General features: G+C 51.9%; 1 protein-coding gene and 1 pseudogene across 1 annotated transcript; both read right to left on the bottom strand.

Moving 5' to 3' along the window:
* Nucleotides 1-2,069: 2,069 nt before the first annotated feature.
* LOC137460587 (olfactory receptor 14A16-like) lies at nucleotides 2,070-3,002 on the bottom strand. Its single transcript, XM_068170839.1, has one exon. It carries the CDS (start codon nucleotides 3,000-3,002, stop codon nucleotides 2,070-2,072), a length of 933 nt encoding a protein of 310 aa, XP_068026940.1.
* Nucleotides 3,003-15,623: 12,621 nt separating this feature from the next.
* Nucleotides 15,624-22,840, bottom strand: LOC137460586 (zinc finger protein 135-like; annotated as a pseudogene).
* Between the last annotated feature and the right edge of the window lie 1,844 nt (nucleotides 22,841-24,684).

Here is a 24,684-nt window from a genome sequence, read left to right as displayed (position 1 = left end):
GCCAAAAAACCAAACCGACGCCCAGAACTAAATTTAAACTCTCTTATCTTTTGCAATCCGATCTGCAGAGTAGCCACAATAACCAACTCCTTCTCCTGCCTGGCTCGCCAAGAATGTAAAGGGGTTGGGGGCAAACCCTCTGCCCACCGTAACCATCCTCTGCTACCAAGAAAATGTGCTGGGTTGAGGCAGCCCCCTTCCCCACCCCTGGCAACAATAAACACTCAGACAAACGGATTGCAAAAGTGATGGAAAGTTTAAATAGAAAGCAGTGAACTTTTACAGAAAAGCAAAAGCAGAGTGACAAAGAAAAATCCCAAAGCAGACCCAGAGAGATCCCATCCCCACCTGAGGGTACACCCGAGACCCCCAGGGCTCATTCTTCCCCCTCCCACTGCTAGGCTAGTCTCAGCTGGCCAGATCTGAGACTGCCCATCCCCCCGTGGCCTTGGGCCTAGCCAGGCCCAAAGCCAGGAGACATCTCCCCCAGTTACCGGCTGACGGAGGAGGAAGAAAAGAGATAGTGCTAGACTCCGCACTGCATCTTATAGTGGTGCAAAGGATTGTGGTATGAAATACTACATAATTTCCTGTGTCCACCCCTGGGCTGGATTTCTGGACACAGGAAGTAAACACTGCAGGGGGGCACCCAGCTCAAACTGTAACAAAAGCATATAAATAAATCATACGCTGCCTGCCTATCCATATCCGTATTTAAACGTTAATACCTGTGCGCACAGACCTCGTTTAAGCAGTTTCCGGCTCTACAGCGTCTTCGGCTTCAAGGCTGTCTTCCCTTTTCTTGCAGCCTCCGGTACTGCTATCCCGGGCCGGCCGTCTTCTTGCCTCCCGGCTTACTGCGAATCTCTCAACGTCCCGAAGAACTTCTTAAACCCTAACGTTTGTCTTCATTAGGGTCCCGTGTTCGAGCGCCACTTACTGCAAGAAGGGGGCCGCTTTAACGACCAATTTGATCAGCGGATTCCACTTTATTGAGCATCAGACACATCTTATATACAGTTTGCTATAATTATGCCCACTTGGCAACATACTATTGGTTGCTCTCTAAAAGGTTACATCATTGTTTTCACAACTCTGTGGAATTCTTCCATCCGGCCTAATTGCTCTCTTTCCCAGATCTCGCCTCCTCCTTATCTTGCTTGCCTCCCATCTCAGGGGCAGCTGGACTTCAGCATACCAAGCAATCAGCACTTTCTCACATCTCCTACTCCGCCAGTATATTATCAACAGAGAATTCTTCAAGGCCTGAATTGCACAGGTGTTCCTGGGACCCATGTCCCCTCTTGTCCGACAACACTTTAGAGGAAGAAGAAAATATGAGCTAGCTTGTATTGGGACGAGGCCACATCTATAATGGGAGGGGTTAAAGGAACCATGTTTGGGCTGAGTCTATACTGGAAGAGGGTCAGGGTATCCAGTTTGGACTCTGAGTCAGTGCAGTGTGTAATGGAAGGGGGTTGGGGTATGAAGGCATGAGGAGACCTCCTGTTCTGATGGCAGTGCTGCTCTGGAGCACAGCTCTGTCCCACAAGCAGCCCTGGCCTGCCCCTACCTGCAGTCCCAGCACTGCCACCCAGCAGCACAGTGCCCAAGCTGCCAGAGCACTCAGGCGTTGCCCCAGCACAGTGGCTCAGCAGGAGAGAGTGGAAGGGCAGAAAGAGCAGCTGAGAAGAGCCCAAGCTCTGGGGCTCGCTGGCACTGCTGCTGTGCTGGGACTCTGCCCCTCCACCTCTGCACACAGGCACTGCCCTGCAGCTCCACAGAAGCCTTGGAGGAAGCAACTCAGACAAGCAACTCAAGAGGAAGGAAAACAGAGAAGCAGGGCACTTTATTGTTGAACACCCAGGGAGCACAGCTCTTCATGTCTGCAGCCTCTGTGTCACAGCACAGAGGACAACACTGAACCAGAAATGGTCTGAAGAAAGACATTTGTGTGGGAACAACATTCTTACAAGGGGAACAACACCAGCAGCAGCCACAACTCGGGCAGCCAGGCTGGGACTGCACTGAATAACATCAGAACTGCTCTGCAAGAGAAGACAAAGAGTTTATTGCTTCTGAAAGTATCCAGGGATCAGTTGGCTGAGGGCAGCCTTGAGGTCCTGGTTCCTCAGGCTGTAGATGAGAGGGTTCACTGCTGGAGGCACCACTGAGTACAGAACAGACACCACCAGGTCCAGGGCTGGGGAGGAGATGGAGGAGGGCTTCAGGTTTGCAAAGATGCCAGTGCTTGTAACCAGAGAGACCACAGCCAGGTGAGGGAGGCAGGTGGCAAAGGCTTTGTGGCGTCCCTGCTGAGAGGGGATCCTCAGCACAGCCCTGAAGATCTGCACATAGGACAACACAATGAACACAAAGCAGAGAGATGCAAAACAGACACTGGCCACAAGAAGCCAAAGTTCCCTGAGGTAGGATGTGGAGCAGGAGAGCTTGAGGATCTGGGGGATTTCACAGAAGAACTGCTCCACAGCATTGCCCTGGCAGAGGGGCAGGGAAAATGTATTGGCTGTGTGCAGCAGAGCATAGAGAACCCCAGAGGACCAGAGAGCTGCTGCCATGTGGAGACAAACTCTGCTGCCCAGGAGGGTCTCATAGTGCAGGGGTCTGCAGATGGCAACATAGCAATCATAGGACATGATGGTGAGGAGAAAATACTCTACTGCAATGAAAAAGACAAAGAGAAAGACCTGAGCAACACATCCTGCATAGGAGATGCCCCTGGAGTCCCTCAGGGAATTGGCCATGGATTTGGGCACAGTGGTAGAGATGCAGCCCAGGTCAAGGAGGGCGAGGTTGAGGAGGAAGAAGTACATGGGGGTGTGGAGGTGGTGGTCCCAGGCTATGGTGGTGATGATGAGGCCATTGCCCAGCAGGGCAGCCAGGTAGATGGCCAGGAAGAGGCAGAAGTGCAGGAGCTGCAGCTGCCTTGTGCCTGGGAATGGCAGGAGGAGGAAGTGGGTGATGGAACTGCTGTTGGACATTTGCTCCCTTTGTGCACAGTGCAGTAGCCAAAAGGCAAAGGCAGTCACAAGTCAATGGAGCACAACCAAAGCCATTTCTCAGCCCCTAATACAGAGAATGAAGTTTTTTTTTGAGGAGACCTCCCTCCAGCTCTGTTGCTGGACTCTTTTGTGCTGTCTGAGCATGCAGGGCAGATCAGAGACTCTTCCTGCTTCCTGCTGCTGAGTCAGTCCTGCTCTGCAGCAGGGGAGTGGTGGAGGCAGCAGCAAGCTCTGGTGTCCACTTTCAGATGAGAGTTCCAAAGCAGAAAGGCTTCTTAGCATCTCCCAGAGCTAAGGAGAGAGGGTAGAAAAAGGCAGTTCCTGAATGTTTTAGGCTTTTGTACTCCAGCTGCCCACATCTCACCCCCAGAGTGTTCATGGCTGTCACAAGTTCTCACACACAGCATTTCTGCTGCCCTCAGTGGGAACAGATAGAGCAGAAGCCTGCAAGGCAAGAGGCTGCCTGTGGCTCAGAGCAGAGTGAGGGGAGCTGCTTGGCCCTGCTGCTACTTCCCCACTTCTCTGGGCTTGTGCCCTGCTGAGCTGGAGGTGATCACACTCCCCTGTCCCCCTGAAAAGCCACCAGACCCTGCTGAGAGCAGAGGGATCCCCCACAGACCACTCAGTGTCTCAGCCTCTCTCAAGGTCTCAGCACCACACTTGCAGGCCAGCACACTCAGGGCTCATTGCAACACCCAATGGCATTTCCTCTCCTGTGGCAGCTCTGCCTCTGCTGGAGCTCTGGCTGCAGAGATGCTTCACACCTTGGAGCCCATGACCCTGAGGCTTTTCTGGGGGGAAGAGGGGGCCAAGGGCCTTGCTCAGAGGCAGGTTCTGGCCTGGAGTAGATCAGATGGAGATGTCTGAATGCTCCCTCCCACAACATTGCTGGGTTCAGTTTCCTTCCCTGAACAGATCCCTGCTGCCTGGAGGTTCTCACCCTGGCAGGAGTGTGCTGGGTGATGGATTTGCCCTGCTCTCAGAGCCCAACCCAGTCCCTTTGCACTCACCTACAGAAACCTGCCTGGGGGCACTGTCTGAGGGCATCCTGCTGAGTCCAGCCAGGCTGCTGCTGCTGCTGTCCACAGGCAGAGGCTGAAGGCACTTTAGGAGGCTCCCAGCTGACCACCTGACCAAGATACACCTTCTGAGTTTCAATGACTTGTTCCAACTTGAATGGTTAGTTGCTTTGCTACCTTCTCTTTAACCCCCTACTTTCCCTTGTCCTCAGAATAGGAAACTGCAAACACAGACTCAGGAACTCTTCCCTCTTTAGAGCAGACCCTGCTTGGACCTTGTCCTTGAAGCATCCCTTTGGAAGTTCCCTGGTGCTGAGCTGCAGCTGTGAGCAGCCCTGACCCACACAGCAGCCTCTCCAGAGCACGAGGACCCTGCCTCACCCTGCTCTGCACTGCCAGGGGTGGCTCCTGCCACCCACAGCTTCTCCCCACAGCCAGCTCAGCTGTGCCAGCTTTAGGATATGCCTCCTGGACCTGGACCTGCACTGCCCTTCACCGTATCTGTGACTGCAGTGACTTCTCCTCCACTGAGCTCTCAGCATCCTCCCAGTCCTGACCACCTCAAAGCTCGCTCTGCCTTCCTCATCTCCCTGAGATCCTCTGGCAGTGTCCTCAGCCCTGCTGTGCTGTGCAGAGTTGCTGCTCCTGGCCAGAGCTGTCTCTCTGCAGCACTGCCTGCTTGCCAGCAGCACCTTCCAGCCCAGGAGCCTGCCCTGGCTCAACAGCTCAGGACCAGCTCAAGGCATTTAAAGGAGCCCTCTGCTGGCTTTGGTGCCGAGCCCATGAACCTCAGAGACTGAGAAGATGATGAAACCTCTCAAGAAGTCAAAGTCAGACTCAAACTCTGAAGTTTCTTCTACTGTTAATGGGTCCCAGTGAATCATACTGGGAAAGGGCCCCCAGGGTCTGCTTAGAGCAGAAGGAGACAGTGGATGCAAGGGAAGCATCACTGGAGGCACTGAAGCATCTCCAGGCTGTGGTGAGAGCAGAGAACTGAGGCAGTGCTGACAGGTCAGGACAAGCAGCTCAAAGTGGCTCTGCTGCTGAAAAAACCTGGAGGGGTTTCATTGATCCAAAGGGCAAAGCCCTGACCCCCAGCCCCTGGCAAGGCAGATCCTATCCCTCACCTGTGGCTCTGGGCTCTGCTGGGGGCAGTGGGGAGTGAGGATGAGCAGTGAGCAGGGTAGGACCTTGTCAGGTTTTGCTATGGTTTGCTTGCAAAGAGACAACTCCTGCTGAAAAGGAATGAAATGTACCTTTAAAAATACTTTTTATCAGATCCTTTGTGCAACAAAAACCTCTGCAATTAGCTGCAGAAACCTTGGCAATAATTAGAGGTTCAGCAGTATTTAATGAGCCCCATGGAGTATTTGAGTCTGATTACATCATCCTTAGGTACTGCCAGGAGACTCTGCCAAGCTACTGCCAAGAAGCTTCTCAAGAAGTCCAAGTCAGAAGCAAACTCCAAAGTACCTTGAAGCACTGATTGGCCTCACTGAGGCTTGTTACTGACAAAGGCTCCCCAGGGACTCGTTAGAGCAGCTTGTTAGAGGCCAGGATTGCAGGGAGACAAAGGCAAAGTATAGGGCAGAAAAACTTGCCTTTGGTCTAGGAAGCAGAAAGGCCAAGCCCTGACCACTGTCCTTTGAATAGAAGAACCTCAAAGCCTCAAAGCAAAGTTTCTCCTCACAGGCCTTGATGGCAGAGGCAAGTGCCAGAGCCAAGGGGACAAAGGCCTTGGTCCTGTTGGGCCTCTCAGCCTTGCCAGAGCCCTTGGCCATCTCTGCTGCAGCCTCTCCTGCATTGTCCCATGCCTGCAGCTCTTTCCCTTCAGGCTGCTGACACCAATCTTGCTTTCCCTCCCAGCTCTGCCCCTGCCAATTCCATCCCTTCCCTGAGCGGTCTCAGCTCTCCCTGCCATTTCCTGACACCTCTGGATGGCCTCATGCATAGCAGCTCTGCCCTTTGAAGAACATTTCTTTGGCCTCATCTCCACTCTGAACTTTCTGAGCTGCACTTTGTGAAGGTTTGGGAAAAGTCTGAACACAGCTGGTGACCAAACCAATGTCTTCTGACAAAACCAAGAGATTCCAAAACAGGCAGTGAAAGGTGAGGAGAACTTCTCCTGGCTAGCTGATGGAAGGGAAAACTCAAGGTTCTCCAAACAAACAACAGGAAGAAGTGATTCAGAGAACTGGAAAAACTCAATAGCTAAGGCTGTGCAGTGTTGGCAGCTGAGAAAAAGGATGACACCAAGATGTGCTCAAGCACCAGCCCTCAGCAGAGGCCACTTGATTCATACACATCATGGCTTATATCTTTTTCTTTCTGTGTCCATGTGCCCTTTGTACTCAAGTGATTGGTTTAGGCTTGGTGTCCAGGCACCTCTCTCCCCCTTTTGGTAGCCTGGGGAGTCCTCTCTGTTTCTTCCTTTGTTGTTCACAGATCTTCTTCCCTGGAGTTGTTTACTTTCTTGATTCAAGGGCAGAGCTCTGCTTAGTTCAAGGTTAAAGCTGCCCATGGCCACCTGCTTTATCTACAATTCCTCCTTTTTGCCCAGGGCTCATTCTCTTCTGCAGGGCCCTTTGCAGACATGAGAATGAACAGGGCACTGCAAATACCAGGATTAATCCAATCAGCAATATTCACAACCCAGTTTGTAATACTCTTATGTCTATGTTTAGAATGATCACTTCAGTGTGTACAACACAGACCATCAAATTCTGTCCAGCCCTGACTGTGAGCTGATAACAAAGAACCAACAGCAGCTCGATTTTGCAGCCTGGCAGGGCTGACACTGTCCTCATCAGTGGCTCATTCAAGCAAGACTTTTGATGTTTCCTTGTCTTGTTTTGCAACCCAAGATGCCAGTTCCCTTAGCTGAGCTGGTGCTTTGCTGTAGCAATTTGAAGCAAGATTATCCTGGCTGCTATGTGTTCAGCTTTGTTCTACAAACCTCCATGATCATCTCATTCAGCTGTTAGGCTAAGCCTGCATGGCTTTAAGGCAAAGGGAGTGTGATTAAAGATCATAGTACTAGATCAGCTCCAGATCTATGCTGCAGGTACACACAGCTTTCTGCTTGGAAAGTCCCTGAAATATCTAATTCTTGGGGCTCTAATGGGGCAAAGAGCAAATTATCATCCCACATGTCCTGATGCTCAAAACACCTTACTGTTGTGCTACAATTTAATTTTGACAGGTATTTAAATTCCAGGTTTGATTTACTGCATGCAGCAGTGCTGCCCAAATGTTTTGCTATCCCATGGAGTTAGTTGATGTGGGCTCAGGGCATTGATTGTTTCCATTGATCATGCTCTTCAGTAGGCCAAACACAACATGCAGAGACCTGATGGACCCTGGCACCTGTGGAAACACAAGCATAGCCATGGCCCCAGGTCACAAGATCCCAGGGGCCTTCCCAATCAAGGGTCTGTAAATTGCAGACCCACACTGGGGCCTTTTCTGCCAAAGGATTGCTCACAGACTGCAATGACAGGAAATGAGTTACTATGGCAGGGTTCATACCACTCAGAGAGATGGTTAAATAATTCAGGGCATAGACAGCTTTCCATAGCCTGCTGTGTGGTGTCTCCCCCAACATTCCCTGTGGTGGTGAGAGAAAGTTCAGTTCTCCCCCCCACAGAGAAACCACGGCTAACTCAGTTGGAGAAGCAAAAATGAATATAAGCTTTATTTACAATCAGGATGAGATGCAGTGAATCTATATGCAATATACAGGATTTACAATATATACAGAAATATACAGCAAAGAACATAACAGAGAAAACCTTTCCCTCCTCCAACAAGGAGGGTCTCCCCAACTATCCCCCCTTCTACCCATTCCTCCCTTTTGTCCCAGAACGGGTTAGAGAGAGAAAAGGTAATTATCAAGGAGGAAATTCTGTTAGCTCAAAGCATATGCAAGAATTAGTTTCTTATCTGATTAGTTGAAGGTCAGCACACACCAGCACAGACAGAGCACAGCTGTACAGAGTGTTATAGATGACTCCAGGTAAAAGTTTTTGGTAACAGTTTTATTGGAACTAAAAGATCATAAAAAGGTGATAAAAGGCAACAAAAGGCAAGCAAAGCAGCGCGCTGGGCTGGAGAGGGGACAAAACTCCACCTCCACAGCAGCCTTACAATAGCTTTCTTCATCTTACATAGTTACATCATCTACATAAACAAACTTATGCTAAATGGAAGGCAGGAATATGATAATGAGTCTTAGAATAGGTGGTCAAATCCCTTCTCCCTACATTCAGTGTGGTAAGGGTCAAAGCATCCACTTTCACCCACGCTCAGCTGTCCAGGCTTCTTATCTGAAGAAAACAAATTCCTGGTTCTGAATGTTTATCTTTAAGACAGCTCCTTCTCAGCCATGATGTCTCCAATTAACCAGACAGCATCCTTGCAAGTCTGCAAGATCTGTTTCTTTCCCTTTACTCTCAAAACAGGCCTCACAAGATCCTGACCCTTAATCCCAGTGCACTCTAAGTCTTATCATTTTAACATAAATCACCAGTATATTCATCACACACTTCATGCAGAATCTGCTTGGTTCCCATATCTCACTGATCATAGAATAGGCTGGGCTGGAAGGGATCTCCAAAGGTTATCTTCCCAGGGACATCCTCAACTACATCAGGTTGCCCACAGCCCTGTCAAGCCTCACCTTGAAGATCTCCAGGGATGGGACCCCAACTACCTCCCTGGGCAACCTGTTCCAGTGTTCCACTACCCTCATGGTGCAGAACTTGTGCTGGCTCCTCCTTCCTGCACAATCCTGCTTTGTTCCCATCTCTCACCTATGTCTATGGATGTCCTTCCTCTCTGATCCATGGAAACACAACAGCTTGTGTTCAGTGCTGTGCCCACTCCTCCTTCTGAGGCAAAGACCATGCCTGGAGCCATTCCCTCCTGAGCAGCTATTTCTGCAACCTGTTTCCCTCCTCCCAGGGAAGCTGATCCTGCACCTGCAGTCCTATTCCAGAGGACTGGGAGAGCAGAGATCTTCACCATGGCCAATTCTGCTTCACTTTCTCCTGAGCAAGGCAGAAAGCATCAGGCAAAGTTGTGCCAAGCAGAGGCCCTTTCCTTTGCAGCCTTGTTTCATTTGTGCCATTTCACATCTCCTTGGACCCAACTTTGAGTCTCTCACTGATCAGCCACAGTTGTATTTGGGAGCACTGCCCCAGGGGCACAGATTCCTGACCAGCTGAGGGGTAATCTTTTCCTGCCTTTACTGCCACATCTCCAATACTTTCCCTTTCCTCCTGGTGCTGCCCACCCTGTGCGTTTGTTCCTTATTATGGGATGGTGACAGCCTGGATGGGTGCACACCCTGAGTGTTTTTCCCACAGAGGTGCCTTGACTTCAGGCAGTCAATGTTTGCTAATCAGTTAGGTTGCATCTCTGGACACATTTGGAATAGCTCTTCTTTGGATCAGGAGCCTCTTCCATCCCCATCCTGTGCTTCTAATTCTGGATTATCCTTAAGGGAAGTGTTCATCCACAAGCTCAACAGGAGCCACCAGTGTGCACTTGCAGCCTAGAGAGCCAATTGCATCCTGGGCTGTATCAAGAGAAATGTGTCCAGCAGGGCCAGGGAGATGATTCTCCCACTCTGCTCCACCTTGGTGAGACCCCACCTGGAGCTCTGTGTCCAGTTCTGAAGCATCTATTACAAGAAGGATCTGGGGGTGCTGGAAGGTGTCCAGAGAAGGACCATGAGGATGAGCAGAGGTCTGGAGCTGCTCTGCTATGAGGACAGACTGAGGGAGTTGGGGCTGTTCAGTCTGGAGAAGAGAAGGCTCCAAGGAGTCCTTCTTGTGGCCTTCCAGTATCTGAAGGAGGCTACGAGAAAACTGGGGAGGGACTTCCTCGAGTGTTGGGTAGGGATAGGACTGGGGGGAATGGAGCAAAACTTGAAGTGGGGAGATTCAGATTGGATGTTAGGAAGAAATTCTTCCCCATGAGGGTGAAGAGACACTGGCACAGGTTGCCCAGGGAGGTGGTGGAAGGCTCATCCCTGGAGGTTTTTAAGGCCAGACTGGATGTGGCTGTGAGCATCCTGATCTGTTGTGACGTGTCCCTGCCCATGGCAGGGGGGTTGGAGCTGGATGATCCTTGAGGTCCCTTCCAACCCTGACAATTCTGTGATTCTCAGTATGTCCAAGAGGTATTATCAGGTATTGGAATTCCAGTGAATGCCCTCCCCCCTCCAGCCCCTCCTTAGGGTTCTCAGGGCTGTTGGTGCACCCCCAGCAGTTGCTCTCATCAGCTCTCTGTGTTGTGTTCTGTATCAATCCAGAATGGACATTTGCTACCAAGGGCTTTCTTTCTAGATTCAGGTGATGAGATTTTCAGTTCCCTTTCTCCTTCTCTTCAGTCTGCTGTTCCTTCTCCTGCACTAGTGCCTGCTGGGACAGGATCCATGTGATTAAGAGGAATCCACTGGCAATTTCTGGGGAGCCTCAGATTCACTGGAGGTGATCTGCACCATGCAATGTCCAGAGCAATGTGAACCCCACAGCACTCAAGGGAACAAATAGTTAGAGAGCAGCCCCATGGAGGACCTGGGAGTTCTGGTGGGCAGCAAGTTCTGCATGGGACAGCAATGTGCCCTGGTGGCCAAGAAGGCCAATGGGATGCTGGGGTGCATTTGGAAGAGTGTGGCCAGCAGATCCAGGGAGGTTCTCCTCCCCCTCTACTCTGCCCTGGGGAGGCCCCACCTGGAATATTGCATCCAGCTCTGGGCTCCCCAGTTCAAGAGGGACAGAGATCTGCTGCAGAGGCTGTGAGGATGCTGAAGGGACTGCAGCACTGCCTGATGAGGAGAGGCTGAGAGGCCTGGGGCTGTTTAATCTGGAAAGGAAAAGGCTGAGAGGGCATCTGATCAATGTCAATAAATATCCAAGGGCTGGGGGTCAGAAAGGAAGGGACAGGGACAGCCTCTGCTCACTTGTGCCCTGGGATAGGACAAGGGGCAATGGATGGAAACTGCAGCACAGGAAGTTCCACTTCAAAAGGAGGAAGAACTTCTTTACTGTAAGGGTGACAGAGCCCTGGAACAGGCTGCCCAGAGAGGTTGTGGAGTCTCCTTCTCTGGAGACTTGCCAGCCCTGTCTGGATGTGTTCCTGTGAGACCTGCACTGGATTCTATGGTCCTGTTCTGGCAGGGGGACTCACAGATCTCCAGAGGTCCCTTCCAACCCCTAACCCTGTGAGTTGTCACAGGGCTCTGAATCCAAAGGAGATCCCAGTAGGAAATACCAAGGTTCCAGCTAGAAATCATGAAGTCTGAGCTTCATCTTCAAGGATCCTTCTGAAGTCACCTTCCACTGCCCCCTTGGGCTCTTCTGGGTTCTCAGCTAATGCATCCATGTGGCAAGTCCAGCTGCCTTAAAAGCAGTGTAAGTTGTTCACAGAAGCTGAGAGGCTCTTTCCATTTTGCTTGGAGGGCTCCTTATTGTCATGGGTTGAGTTGACTCTGCTGCTGTTATCCAGACTATGCTGCAGCCATGCCAGCCTCAGAAATTAAAGTGCTGGCTGGAGCAAAGGATGATGGGGCTTGAAGTTCAGGTTGCAGCATGGGAGGCTCCCTGTTCCAGTTGCTGCTTCTGGGTTCTGGGATTTTTGGGCGTTGGCAGCTGTGCTGGGATGGCAGTGGGACAGGGAGGGGTAGGGGAGCAGCTCCCTGGTTTGGGCATTTGCCTTGCTTGCTGCTGCTTGCTGCTGCTTTCCACTGTGCCTTTTCTGCACACTGGCTGAGGTCACTGTACTTTTGCATTCTGATGATCTGATTTGCTCAGGACACTCTTCTCTCATTTGTTTCTGTGTCAACACAAAAAAGTTTTGTGTGGTGTTCTTTTCCCCTCAGTTCTGTGTTGGGGGAGGCAGAGAGGTTAAGCTGCCCATTCAGGTGAAGCCATTACATTCCTTTTCTGGAGCCCAACATGGGGCAGGAAAGCAGCTACCTTAATGAGGATAGATTTTGGCAAGACTGAGGTAACAAGAGAGAAGAGGAGGATTCAATTAAGGCTTGAGGCTTGTCAGAAGAGTTTGACAGAAGTTTTCTTTCCTGTGGTGTGTTCACTACGTTGATGGATTTGCTTTTGGGGGCCTGATGAGCTATAGTCCTGTTTGTGCTGCTGGCGGTGCTGACTGTTAGCTTAGGGTGATGGCTCAGAGCTGTGCTGTCCACTGCTGGGCATCTTGCTCTGGTTTCATCCAGAGCACTACAGGACACTCCCAAGGAAACCACTGTGAGATCTGCCCAGGTGCTGGATACTGAGGAGCAGCAAGGGGTGGGAGAGGGAAGGTGTAAATTCTTAGGCTGGTGGTCACCTCTGGTGCTTTGGAATTTCACCCCTGAGCACGTGCAAAATCCTCTCCAGCTGGGGAAAGGTTTGGGAAAAGTCTGTTGTCAGCCTGGGAGTTCCTGAGAGACAGAAATCACTGCAATGTGCTTGGGCCTGGCCCATGCCTATCGAGCCCTTCTCATCTCTGTGCAGAGGGCTCAGGGGCAAGAGAAGGTCTCTGGACCCACAGACAGTGCCACAGGCATGGCAGCTGTGTCAGAGAGCCAGCCTGTGCCAGGATCAGCTGCCCCTCATAGCGAGTGGTGCTTATGACCAGGATTGTGTCCCAAATATTACCAGAACATGCTTCTGTGTGTGTGACTCAAACCCCCTTTGTCCCCCCTCCCTTCTGGAGTTGGCGGGGGGGACCTTGGCACCACTGGGTCCAGGTCAACAATCTGCCTGGGCATGTTTCCACCCCTGTGGCAAACAAGGCCCAGGCTACATGTTTGTTTGCCCTGTTTGTGGCATGTGCTTATGCTCATTTGGCAAAGTATCAGTAGATTGGTTAATTATTGTGTTAGCAGTGGGTGCTGACTGAAGCAGTATTCTTTGGGGCAAATGGTAAATAGGAGTTGTTTGGTAAACAAGTGCCCCCCACGCTGGTGTCCGTGCCTATGCCTGCGTGCGTCTCTGTGCCGCTACGGTCCGCCTCGCCCGGGACTTGAAGCAGCTCCAGAAGGCCTCACTGCACATTGCCACTGTTGCCCAGCTTGGGGCAGTGCCGTGGAGCGTGGGGTCAACTGCCGCATGAGCCATCGCCATGGGAGGAAACCATGGCAGCCCCTGTGCACCACCGGTCCTGAAGCGCTACAGCCCCCAGAGCGGGGAACCTTTGCCAGGTGCTGTGCTTCGTGGAGCCAGCGGCAAAAGCCTCTGAAGCTTCCCCTGGGAGGCTCCAGGACCTTTGTGCTCTGGGAGAAGCAGCAACCCTGCGGCACAGCCACGCGGTCGGCGCCGTTCTCTAGTTCCTCATGAGGGCACAGCCGTGCTGCACTGTCAGGACTCTAAACACATCACCAAGGAAAGATTTCATGAGGTTCTCAGCTCGTGAGGAAGCCAAACCTTTGCTTTATAGAATTTGGGTTCAGGTAGTGCTGAAACTGTCCTGGGTTGAGGGTTTGCTGGTCACTGACAAACCCCTCCCCCACTGCTTCTCCAATCAGTTTCAACTCTAAATTCTATAACTCATTTGGTTCCTCTGAAGTGTCCAGGCGCAAACGTTCTGCAGAGGTGGTTCCACCAATACTGCTGCCTGTGAATAGAAACTAAATCCCCTGCTGCATAGTTTGTATATCAATAGACTACCAATATATCTATTCATTGATATCCTTGCTGCTCATTCCCGAGGGCACATCTACAACACTCCTGTAGAGATAAAGAAGCCTACAAGGAAAGCAGCTGATCCTGCAAAGGACCAGGAGGGATCAGGGTCCCCATGGGAACAAGAGAAAGAACCAGGGCTACTGGCTTGGTTCTTATCTCTGGCTTTGGAAGATAACCAAGGACAAACAGTGGATGAAACAAGCAGCAGGCCCCAGCAAGGCAAAGGAAATCTCTGCTCCTCTGTCCAGGGCTGTGTTTCAGCTGTGAAGGAACTGTCCCAGGAGTTCCATCAGCTCCAGAAGAAGCTTTTATTTCCCACCTGTACAGTCCTGTGTTTCAGCCATGAGGAGCAGCTGCTCCCCTGTCCAAGGGAGAGAATCTGGGAGGCACACAGCACAGCACACCCTCTGCTTTACTTGTGTGACCATGGGGAGGACATGAGGAAGTGGAAGGGAAAACCCAATCCAGTCCTGGCTGCAGGAGTCTGTGACTTACAGGGGAATTGTCCCCGCAGAGATACTGCCTCAGTTTCCAGTGGGAAATGACCTGAGAAGAGCAGGGAAGCTGAAACTGCTTCTGGTCCTCCTGAAGGGACTCCCAAAGCATCTTCACAAGATACAAGGGACCCAAGGCAGAATTGGAGGGGCTCTGCCTCCAACCAGATGGAAGGGAGAGACAAATTGGTTTGTTGGACCACACAGAACCAATGGCCTGGCAAGTTGAACCCATGAGAGGACAAAGCTTTAGTAGATACAGGTGCCCAGAGTGCTCTGACACCATCAAACCACAAGGGGTGGAACCCATCTGTGTTTCTGGTGTGACAGGAGGATCCCCACACCTGGATGTGTTGGAAGCTGAGTACTGGGATGCAAGCCACAGTTTGCTTTCACTTGGAGGCATGGAAGGAGTTACTGGACTCCATTGCCCCAGAGCTGGAAACACAGCTCCAACATCTGCAGCATTTGGACTGGGCATGGACTTATCCAGACTGTGCTGGAACAGAGTGGAGCTGCAGAGCACCTGCAGTGAGCAGCCCTCTGGGTACTGCAAAGCAACCTCCTGTGGAGTGAGAATGGACAGTGCCTGAGGTGTGCTGCTGATCGCTGCTGGGCATGGTGCAGATGGCACAGTATGAGGGCTTAGGAATATCAAAGGTTAAGTTGAAAATTTGCTGCCATTATTCCATCCTGCCTCATGCCACCTTCCCAGGGACAGTGCTGGCTGGAGCAAAGTACTACAGGGCTTGAAGTTCAGATGGCAACATGAGAGGCTTCCTGTTCTGGTTGCTGCTGTTGGGTTCTGGCTCTCAGGTGCTGGCTCTTTGCTGAGGGGGAGGGCTGAAGGGATTTAACTCCTGGCTGCTGCTGCTCACTGCTGTGCTTCTTTCTGCAAACAGCCTCAGGTCAGTGTGCATTATGGGATCTCCTTTGGATTCAACTCTTTTGGTCTTATCTCAAGTCCTTATCTCAACCCAGAGGTTTTTTTGGTTCCTGTGTCTGTTATTTTTCCCTCTCTTCTGTTTTGGGGGGGAAGAGGCAGCTTAACCTCTTCTCATCTCTTCAACCTGTTCCAGCCCCAGAGTGGAAAGCTAACAGAAGCTTTCTGAGTTCTTCCAAAGATCTCCATCAGCTTCCTCCTACACCCTCCAAAGATCCCAAGAGTCAGTCCTAGGACCATCCAAATCCCAAACATGTAAGATCACCTGAAAGCCCCTGCAGAATGCCTCTGAGATGCTCCTCAAGAGTCCTCTGAGAACCTCATTTTCCCCTCCCTGAACTGGGCACACAGCTCCACCCCATCCCTTGGCAGCAAATGCCCCCAAAATTCAGGCATTGAGGCAGGGATATCTGAAATAAAAGCAAACAGACAGGATTTGGGTAACTTTTGGGTTTTTTTGAGACAATTGGTCAACGGACAGAGGATTTCTTACCCCAGGGAGACACAAAGCATAAGGGAAGAACCAGACAGACCGTGGCAAAGCCCTGCCCATCTCCACTGGGAGCTCCAGCTGTGCTGACTCAGGACTGTAACTGTTCTCATTAGCAATAATTGGTGTTCAGAAGGGCAGAAGGTGTTGGTTGCTGCTGGTATCCCCAGTCCCTGAGAATTGCAAAGGAAAAAGGGATGATTTTGGTGCTGGAAAGGCCCTCTCAGAGGGGTCACGATTACCCAACAGATTCTAGGTGGATTTATGCCTCCCCTCCAGTGCAGGCTGCTCTCAGTTGTGGGTGCAGCGGTGCTTGTTGAGGTACCCCTTCTGGGTGAAGCTCATACCTCACTCCGCACAACTGAAAGGTTTCTCACAGGTGTGGGTGCGGCAGTGGCAAATGAGAGAGCTCCTCTTGCTGAAGCAAGTGACCACAGGTGAACGGCTTCTCACCAATATGGGTGCAGCGGTGACCAACGAGCGTGCCCTGGTGGCGGAAGCTCTTGCCACAATCTGCACAGGTGTAGGGCTTCTCACCAGTGTGGGTGCGGCGGTGAACAATGAGATTGCTCCTGTTTCTAAAGCTCTTGCCACAGTCAGGACAGGTGAACGGCTTCTCTCCAGTGTGGGTGCGGCGGTGATCAATGAGAGTGCCCCTCTGGCTGAAGCTCTTGCCACAGTCAGCACAGGTGAACGGCTTCTCACCAGTGTGGGTGCGGTGGTGCTGAATGAGAGTCCCCCAATGTCGGAATGCCTTGCCGCACTCATCACAGCTGAAAGACTTTTCGCCAGCGTGCACACGCCGGTGCTCTGTGAGGTGTCCCCTCTGGGTGAAGCTCTTGCCGCAGTCCGTACAGCTGTAAGGTTTCTCACCATTATGGATGAGTCGGTGCTGGATTAATGTGGTACTCGTGGTGAAGTTCTTGCCGCACTCAGCACAGGGGAACAGATGCTCTCCAGTGTGGATGCGGCGATGGATGGTGAGAGTGGCGCTCTGTTTGAAGCTTTTGCCGCAGTCCCTGCAGGTGAAAGCCTTCTCCCTGGTGTGGGTGAGGTGGTGTTGCCTAAGAGTAAAGATCTGCCTGAAGCGCGTGCCACAGCGGTCACAAGAGAAGGGCTTCTCGCCAGTGTGGGTGCGGCGGTGCCGGGTGAGGCTGGAGCGCCGGGTGAAGCGCTGTCCGCAGTCAGCACATGTGAAAGGTTTCTCTCCAGTGTGGGTGCGGAGGTGCTGCATGAGATCCGAGTTGCAGCGGAACCTCTTGCCACAGTCACCACAAGCGAAGGGCCGGGAGCCAGGCTGCGGGCAGTGGTGCTTCGCTAGCTCTGAGCTACCTGGGAAGCTCTGCCCACACTCAAGGCACGGATTCAGCTCTTTGGGTGACACTGAGGGACCTGCTCTGGCTTCATCCTCCTCCACACATTCCTCCCCCTCATTCTGGTCACCTTCACCATCATCATTATCCTCCTCTTCATAGTTGTCATTCTCAGCATCATCCTCCATCTTGTCCTCTTTTTCCTCCTCATCCTCCTCTCCCTTGGGACGGCATATTGGCTTCTCCAACTTGATCTCTGGGTGCTGCTTCTCCTCCCAACTCTTGTCTGGATCCTTCTGTGAGGCCATACTGTGGGAGGGAGGAGTCACAGCTCTGCAATAGGGAAGATGGAAGCACCTGAGCCCAGGACCTCAAACCTTCAGATCTTACCTGGATCATGACAGTCCCTGACTCCCAACACCCAGCTGGAGGAGAGAATGCAGAGGGGACCTCAAACCTTCAGTTTCTGCCACAGTGTGGGCACAGACCTCTAATACCTGTGCTGAGAACCCAGGTTCCTGTGATCAGTGCCCTGAAGTACCCTGGGGCTTACAAGTGGTCTTGTCCTGCTCTCCTCAAGCCTGGTGGCATTGGCAGCATGGTTCCTGGCCCAGGCCCTGTCCTTTGATCTCTCCTGGCTCAGGCAATGGAGACAGCAGCACTGACCCACAAAGACCAAACCACCTCCAACCTTCTCCCACCACCCTCCAAATCCCAACCCCAAACATCATCTCCTGCACACAACTGACCCCCACAAGCCTGGGGAGTTTCCAAATTCCAACAGCTGATGTGCCTCAGCCCCTGGAGTGGTGAAATGTAGTGGGCAGGAGGAGGCAGAAGAGGCTGGGAGGTGCCCTGGGACTCTGGGATGCTGGGAGCTGGGGTCCTGCTGTTGCCCCTGTGGTGGGTTAACACCTTTTTCTGAAAACAAAAGAAGAAAGCAGGGTGGAGGGCTTGCAGGTACTTTACACTCCCTGAAGGGCGTCTCCCCTCTGGGAAAGCTGAGTCTGTTCCACTCCCCCCTCCCTGCCCAGCAAGGGTATAAAAAGCAGGACCTCATAGCTGTTGGATCTCCTTTTTGGCTCCTGCCTCTGCTGGATGAGAGCTACTGCAGCTGCTCTCCTGATCCTCAGCCACGTGGCTGGACCTGATCCTTCTCCCTGCTGCCTCTGCGCCTCTTCAGAGACAGACTGGTTTTCTATTATTTTTTTTCTATTCCCCTCCCATCCATTCTTGTTCCTTGCCCTTGTGAACCTTATTCCCTGTTATTGCTATATATATATATATTTGAAGAAAAAAAATTATTTGCCTCTCTACTTCCAAGCTGACTCCAGATTGTTGATTAGTGGATTTGCTCCTTACCTTTTTTTTCCCTCCTCTCCCTGTTTGGAGGGAGGAGGTGGGGGGGAAGTGGGGAAGAGATTCTCAGCCTTTTCCCCATTTGAGCTTTTAACTCTCAGTTAAGGCTCAAACCACTACAATTTTTGGCGCCTCCAACGTGGGGCTTGGAAATTGATCTTGTATTGGGAAAGCAATACCCTTTTTTTTTTTTCTGAAAAAGTAGCTTGAAGTAGAAATGGCAATTTTAAAGAACCTGATGGTCCAAGCCTTTTCATGGGCTTTTGGCTGGATCTTTTGGACCCACATCTACAAATTAATAACTTACCACGTGGTGTGGTTAATGATAGAGATGCTGATCAAGTGGATAAAAACTTTACCAATTAAGTTAGGCATGTATCTCTTGAATTCATTGAATTTCACTGTCAGTGGTAACTTTTCTAACATAGGAAACTTTCCTGAAGCAAGTTATGAAACCAATGGTGTAGATAAAAGTGCCTGTGATGGAAAATTGCTCTACGTTGCAATATGCTCCATATGCCTAAATGTAATCCTTATAGTGGCATTTGCTGGGACCGTGTTGGGTGGAGGACTAGCTAACCCATTAAGAGCTGTTTGGAGGGTGGTAACACACTCCTTTGTGCTCTTTAATGACTGGGGGCGTGTCTGCTGTGGGCATTGTAAGCACTCTGTAGACACAAAGAGGGAGGGGTCGGGTTGTAATGACTGTGCCAGCTCTCAGCCTGAGCCCCAGGCACAAGGGTTTGCCCCACCACCAGCGTTCCCACAGTTGACCCCTGATGCTCCTGCCAATGCAGTCTCTCTAGCACCGGTCACCACACGCAGGAAAAGAAATCAAAAATCATCGCCAAGCACGGATGGTGAGGAAGGAACCTCAGCAGGCCCCAGCAGCTCACAGAACCCAGCGGTGGATGAAGATGATTCAGACCAGGAAATAACTGTTACATCGCTGCCCAGAAAGGAACTAAGGCAAACTCGTCTGGACTACGCCAGGAAAGAGGGTGAGCCAATACTAAGCTGGGCCCTGAGATGCTGGGACGAGGGGGTGGACACAGTGGACCTGGATAAGAGGGAGGCAAAGCTTTTAGGCTCCCTGACTCGTGATGCTGGTCTGGACAAGGAGTTAGCCAAACTTGATGGAATACACACTCTCTGGGCCCGGATTCTGAACGCCATCAAGAGCCGGTACCGCTCAAGAGATGACCTGCCCTGGGCCCCAGTTAGATGGACAACTATGGAACAGGGCATTCGGTATCTGAGGCAGATGGCTGTGATGGAAATAATTTATGGGGATGGCCAGCTCCCTTCGGACCCAGATGAGGTGCCCATGAGACGGCCCTTCGTAAAGAAACTCACCCAGGGTGCTCCTCAGAAATATGCTCACACATTAGGAGGGATACTCTTGACTGGACAGGATGGAAGTCCTAAAACTGTCTGTGAGTTTGCCAATGATTTAAGGGAATATGAGGACAGCGTAAATCAGAAACCCCTGATCTCAGCCATAGAAACTATGGCTAAAGACATTGTCAAAGAGATCAAGACCTCCATGTCTGAACTGAAAAAGGGGAGTGATGCCTCCTTTTCCCCTTCTCCTTCAGAGTGGGTCCAGGTTTCAGCAATCAGGAACAGGCGACCTTCCCCTAGGAGATCACCCCAAGCCAATTGGGGAATGTCAAGGGGGTCTCTGTGGAGGTTCCTCTGTGACATGGAGAGGACATGGACACCTGGCATGGCCAACCCACCTCTGCCCTCTGGAACAGGGTGCGGGAACTGCAAGGTGGGCACCACGGGGATAACTCATCTAGGAGAAGAGCTGCCCCAGTTTCCTGGAGTGGTCCCTCTCGCTCAAGAGACCCTTCCCCTAGTAACACAGAACCATGTGACAAGTGTGGACATTGCCACCAGCATTAGAGGTGCCCTACCTCCAGCCAGGTGGAGGCCAGGGATAACAGAGTATACTGGGATGTGTACGTGAAATGGCCTGGCACTTCAGAAGCCCTGAAGTACCGACCTCTGGTGGACGCAGGGGCCCAATGCACCCTGATACCATCGGGGTACAAAGGGGCTGAGTCCATAAGCATTCAAGGAGTCACAGGAGGCTCACAAGACTTGACTGTACTGCAAGCTGAGATAAGCCTGACCGGGAATGAATGGGGAAAGCACGACATAGTGACTGGTCCAGATGCACCTTGCATTCTTGGCCTTGACTTTCTGTGGGAGGGATGCTTCAAGGACCCTAGGGGGCACAAGTGGGCGTTTGGGGTGGCAGCTGTGGAGACTGCAGGCAAAGAACAGCTGTCCACCATGCCCGAGCTTTCAGATGACCCCTCCGTAGTGGGCAGCCATAAGGTGCAGGATTTGAAGTTACCTATTGCCTCTCGCATAGTACATCACAGGCAATACAGGACCAACAGAGACTCTCTGCACCCCATACACCAACTGATTCGACGACTGGAGAGCCAGAGCGTGATCAGCAAGGCTCACTCCCCCTTCAACAGCCCGATATGGCCAGTGCGGAAGGCAAATGGGGAATGGAGACTGACTGTGGACTACCGTGGCCTGAATGAAGTGACTCCTCCGATCAGCGCTGCCGTGCCGGACATGCTGGAGCTCCAGTACGAGCTGGAATCGAAGGCGGCCAAGTGGTATGCCACAATTGACATTGCTAATGCCTTTTTCTCCATTCCCATTGCAGAAGAATGCCGGCCACAGTTTGCTTTCACCTGGAGGGGAGCACAGTATCAATGGAATCGGTTACCTCAGGGCTGGGTCCATAGCTCAACCATCTGCCATGAGGTGATCCAGACTGCCTTGGAGAAAGGTGGAGCTCCTGAGCATCTGCAGTTCATTGATGACATCATTGTATGGGGTGAGACAGCAGAGGAAGTTTACCAGAAGGGTAAGAGGATAATTGACATCCTGCTGGAGGCTGGCTTTGCCATCAAGAGAAGCAAGGTGAAAGGGCCTGCCAGGGAGATCCAGTTCCTGGGTGTTCAATGGCAGGATGGCCGTCGCCACATCCCTCAGGAGGTGGTGAACAGGGTAGCCACTATGGTGCAGCCCACGAACAAGAAAGAGACACAGTCATTTTTGGGGCTTGTGGGCCCCTGGAAAATGCACATTCCCGGGTACAGTCAAATTGTGAAGCCTCTCTTCCATGTAACAAGGAACAAAAATGATTTTGTGTGGGGACCTGAGCAGCAGGTGGCGTTTGACCAGATCAAACGAGAGGTGGTCCATGCTATGGCTCTGGGACCTGTTTGCACTGGGCCAGAGATCAAGAATGTGCTGTACACTGCGGCTGGTCAGAATGGTCCTACATGGAGCTTGTGGCAGAAGGCTCCTGGTGAAACCAGGGGCAGGCCCCTAGGTTTCTGGAGTAAGGGGTACAAAGGCTCTGAGGCCAACTACACCGCAACAGAGAAGGAAATCCTAGCTGCCTATGAGGGCGTCCGGGCTGCCTCTGAGGTAATTGGGACTGAGTCACCTCTATTTCTAGCTCCGAGACTTCCAGTCCTGACCTGGATGTTCAAAGGGAGAGGCTCAACCCCACATCATGCCACAGATGCTACCTGGAGTAAGTGGATGGCCCTGATAACTCAGCGAGCTCGGATGGGGAACTTCGAACACCCTGGCATAGTGGAAGTGATCACCAGCTGGCCAGAGGGTGCTGACTTTGGAATGCCACCAGAGCAGACAGTGACCCGTGCTGAGGAGGCTCCCCCATATAACGATCTCCCTGACAACGAGAAGGGCTATGCTCTATTTACAGATGGGTCCTGCCGGCTTGTAGGAAGCAAGTGGAGATGGAAGGCAGTTGTCTGGAGCCCAACAAGGCAAGTGGCAGAAGCAAGGGATGGAGAAGGTGAATCCAGTCAGTACGCAGAGGTAAAAGCTGTCCAGCTGGCCCTGGATATAGCAGAACGAGAGAACTGGCCAGTGCTGTACCTCTACACTGACTCCTGGATGGTAGCCAACGCCTTGTGGGGGTGGCTGAAGGAATGGAGGAGGAACGGGTGGCAGAGAAAAGGGAAGCCTGTTTGGGCCGCTGACCTGTGGCAAGACATCGCCGCCCGCCTGGACAGGCTGCCAACCAAGGTACGGCACATCGATGCACACATCCCCAAGAGCAGAGCCACAGAGGAGCACAAGCACAACCACCAAGCAGACCTGGCTGCTAAGATCTCCCAAATAGACTTGGACTGGGAACACAAGGGTGAGCTGTTCTTAGCTCGCTGGGCCCATGACACTTCTGGCCACCAAGGGAGAGATGCCACATCCCGGTGGGCTGGGGACAGATCAGTGGACATCTCCATGGAGGCCATCTCACAGGTCATCCATGACTGTGACATCTGTGCTGCCATCAAGCAGGCCAAGTGCATGAAGCCTCTGTGGTATGGGGGGAGATGGTCGAAATATAAATATGGAGAGGCCTGGCAGATCGACTACATCACCCTTCCTCGGTCTCACAGTGGCAAGCAGTACGTACTGACCATGGTGGAGGCAAGTACAGGGTGGCTGGAGACCTATCCAGTTCCTCATGCCACTGCTCACAACACCATCCTGGATCTAGAGAGACATATCCTGTGGAGACACAGCACCCCCAGGAGGATTGAATCAGACAATGGAACCCACTTCAGGAACCATCTCATAAGGGACTGGGCAAAGGAACATGGGATTGAGTGGATTTACCACATCCCATACCATGCACCAGCTGCAGGGAAGGTCGAGCGCTACAATGGCTTGCTAAAGACCACCCTAAAAGCCATGGGGGGTGCAACCTTCAGGAACTGGGAAAAGCACCTAGCTCAAGCCACTTGGTTAGTGAACAGCAGAGGATCTGTGAACCGAGCTGGTCCTGCCCAGTCCGACCTGCTGCAAACAGTGGATGGAGATGGAGTTCCTGTGATTGCTGAGAAGAACCTGCTGGGGAAGTCATTGTGGGTTTTCCCTGCTGCTGGTGGGGGCAAACCAACCCGAGGGGTGGTCTCGGCTGAGGGGCCTGGTCACACGTACTGGGTTATGTTAGAAACTGGGGACATTCAGTGTATCCCACAGCAGAACGTGACTCTGGCTGAGAGAGGATGAACTCAGAGGAGGCAACCCTCATCAATGTAATTATGTGAATAGTTATAAGTTGTTCTAAGTTTCTTCATCCTAGTTTAATACCAGCCCAGCATCCAGGACCCAACGTACCCACTGCACACCAACCCAAAGAGCATCATCTCACCTGTACCCGTTCCTGATGTCCCTACAGCAATGGACTGTTGCCTATGTCCATACAGCAACAGACTGTTCCTGACCTTTTCCTTTCCCTTTCAAAGACAGACTGATTCCTGATTCTTCTCCACATGCCTGCCCAGTTCAAGCACCACCTACAGTGACCATCAGCAGAAAGAGAGACGGCCCTGGGAGAGAGCAAGCCGGGATAGCAAGAGACTTGCACCAAGGATTCAAATACCATGTGTCAAAATCACATGAAGGGGCTGTGGCAGGAGAGAGGAAGTGGAACAGAGGGGTGGATTGTGGTGGGTTAACACCTTTTTCTGAAAACAAAAGAAGAAAGCAGGGTGGAGGGCTTGCGGGTACTTTACACTCCCTGAAGGGCGTCTCCCCCCTGGGAAAGCTGAGTCTGTTCCACTCCCCCCTCCCTGCCCAGCAAGGGTATAAAAAGCAGGACCTCATAGCTGTTGGATCTCCTTTTTGGCTCCTGCCTCTGCTGGATGAGAGCTACTGCAGCTGCTCCCCTGATCCTCAGCCACGTGGCTGGACCTGATCCTTCTCCCTGCTGCCTCTGCGCCTCTTCAGAGACAGACTGGTTTTCTATTATTTTTTTTCTATTCCCCTCCCATCCATTCTTGTTCCTTGCCCTTGTGAACCTTATTCCCTGTTATTGCTATATATATATATATTTGAAGAAAAAAAATTATTTGCCTCTCTACTTCCAAGCTGACTCCAGATTGTTGATTAGTGGATTTGCTCCTTACCTTTTTTTTCCCTCCTCTCCCTGTTTGGAGGGAGGAGGTGGGGGGGAAGTGGGGAAGAGATTCTCAGCCTTTTCCCCATTTGAGCTTTTAACTCTCAGTTAAGGCTCAAACCACTACAGCCCCACTCTGGGTTTCTTATCTGCAGGGCTGCTCCAAGGGACAGATCTGCAAACTCTGCTCTTCCACAGCACACAGGGGCAGGGATGATGGAGAGAGAGGGACACAACTCCTGCCACAGAGAAGCAAAGGTCTCAGAGAACACTGACCTGCAAGGGATGACTCAGCACTGCCCAGGACCAGGCAGCACAGCTCAGCCTTGCTGGAGGCAGCTCCCAAGCCCAGCAGCACAGCCACAGCACACAGC

Source organism: Melanerpes formicivorus, unplaced genomic scaffold (genome assembly GCF_026170545.1).
Source record: "Melanerpes formicivorus ecotype bairdi unplaced genomic scaffold, bMelFor1.0.p_v2 SCAF_667, whole genome shotgun sequence".
Lineage (NCBI taxonomy): Eukaryota > Metazoa > Chordata > Aves > Piciformes > Picidae > Melanerpes > Melanerpes formicivorus.
This window is presented reverse-complemented; position numbering and strand designations above follow the sequence as displayed.

Coding starts and splice junctions, on each gene's coding strand:
- LOC137460587 (XM_068170839.1), bottom strand. CDS start 3,002: ATGTCCAACAGCAGTTCCATCACCCACTTCCTCCTCCTGCCATTCCCA.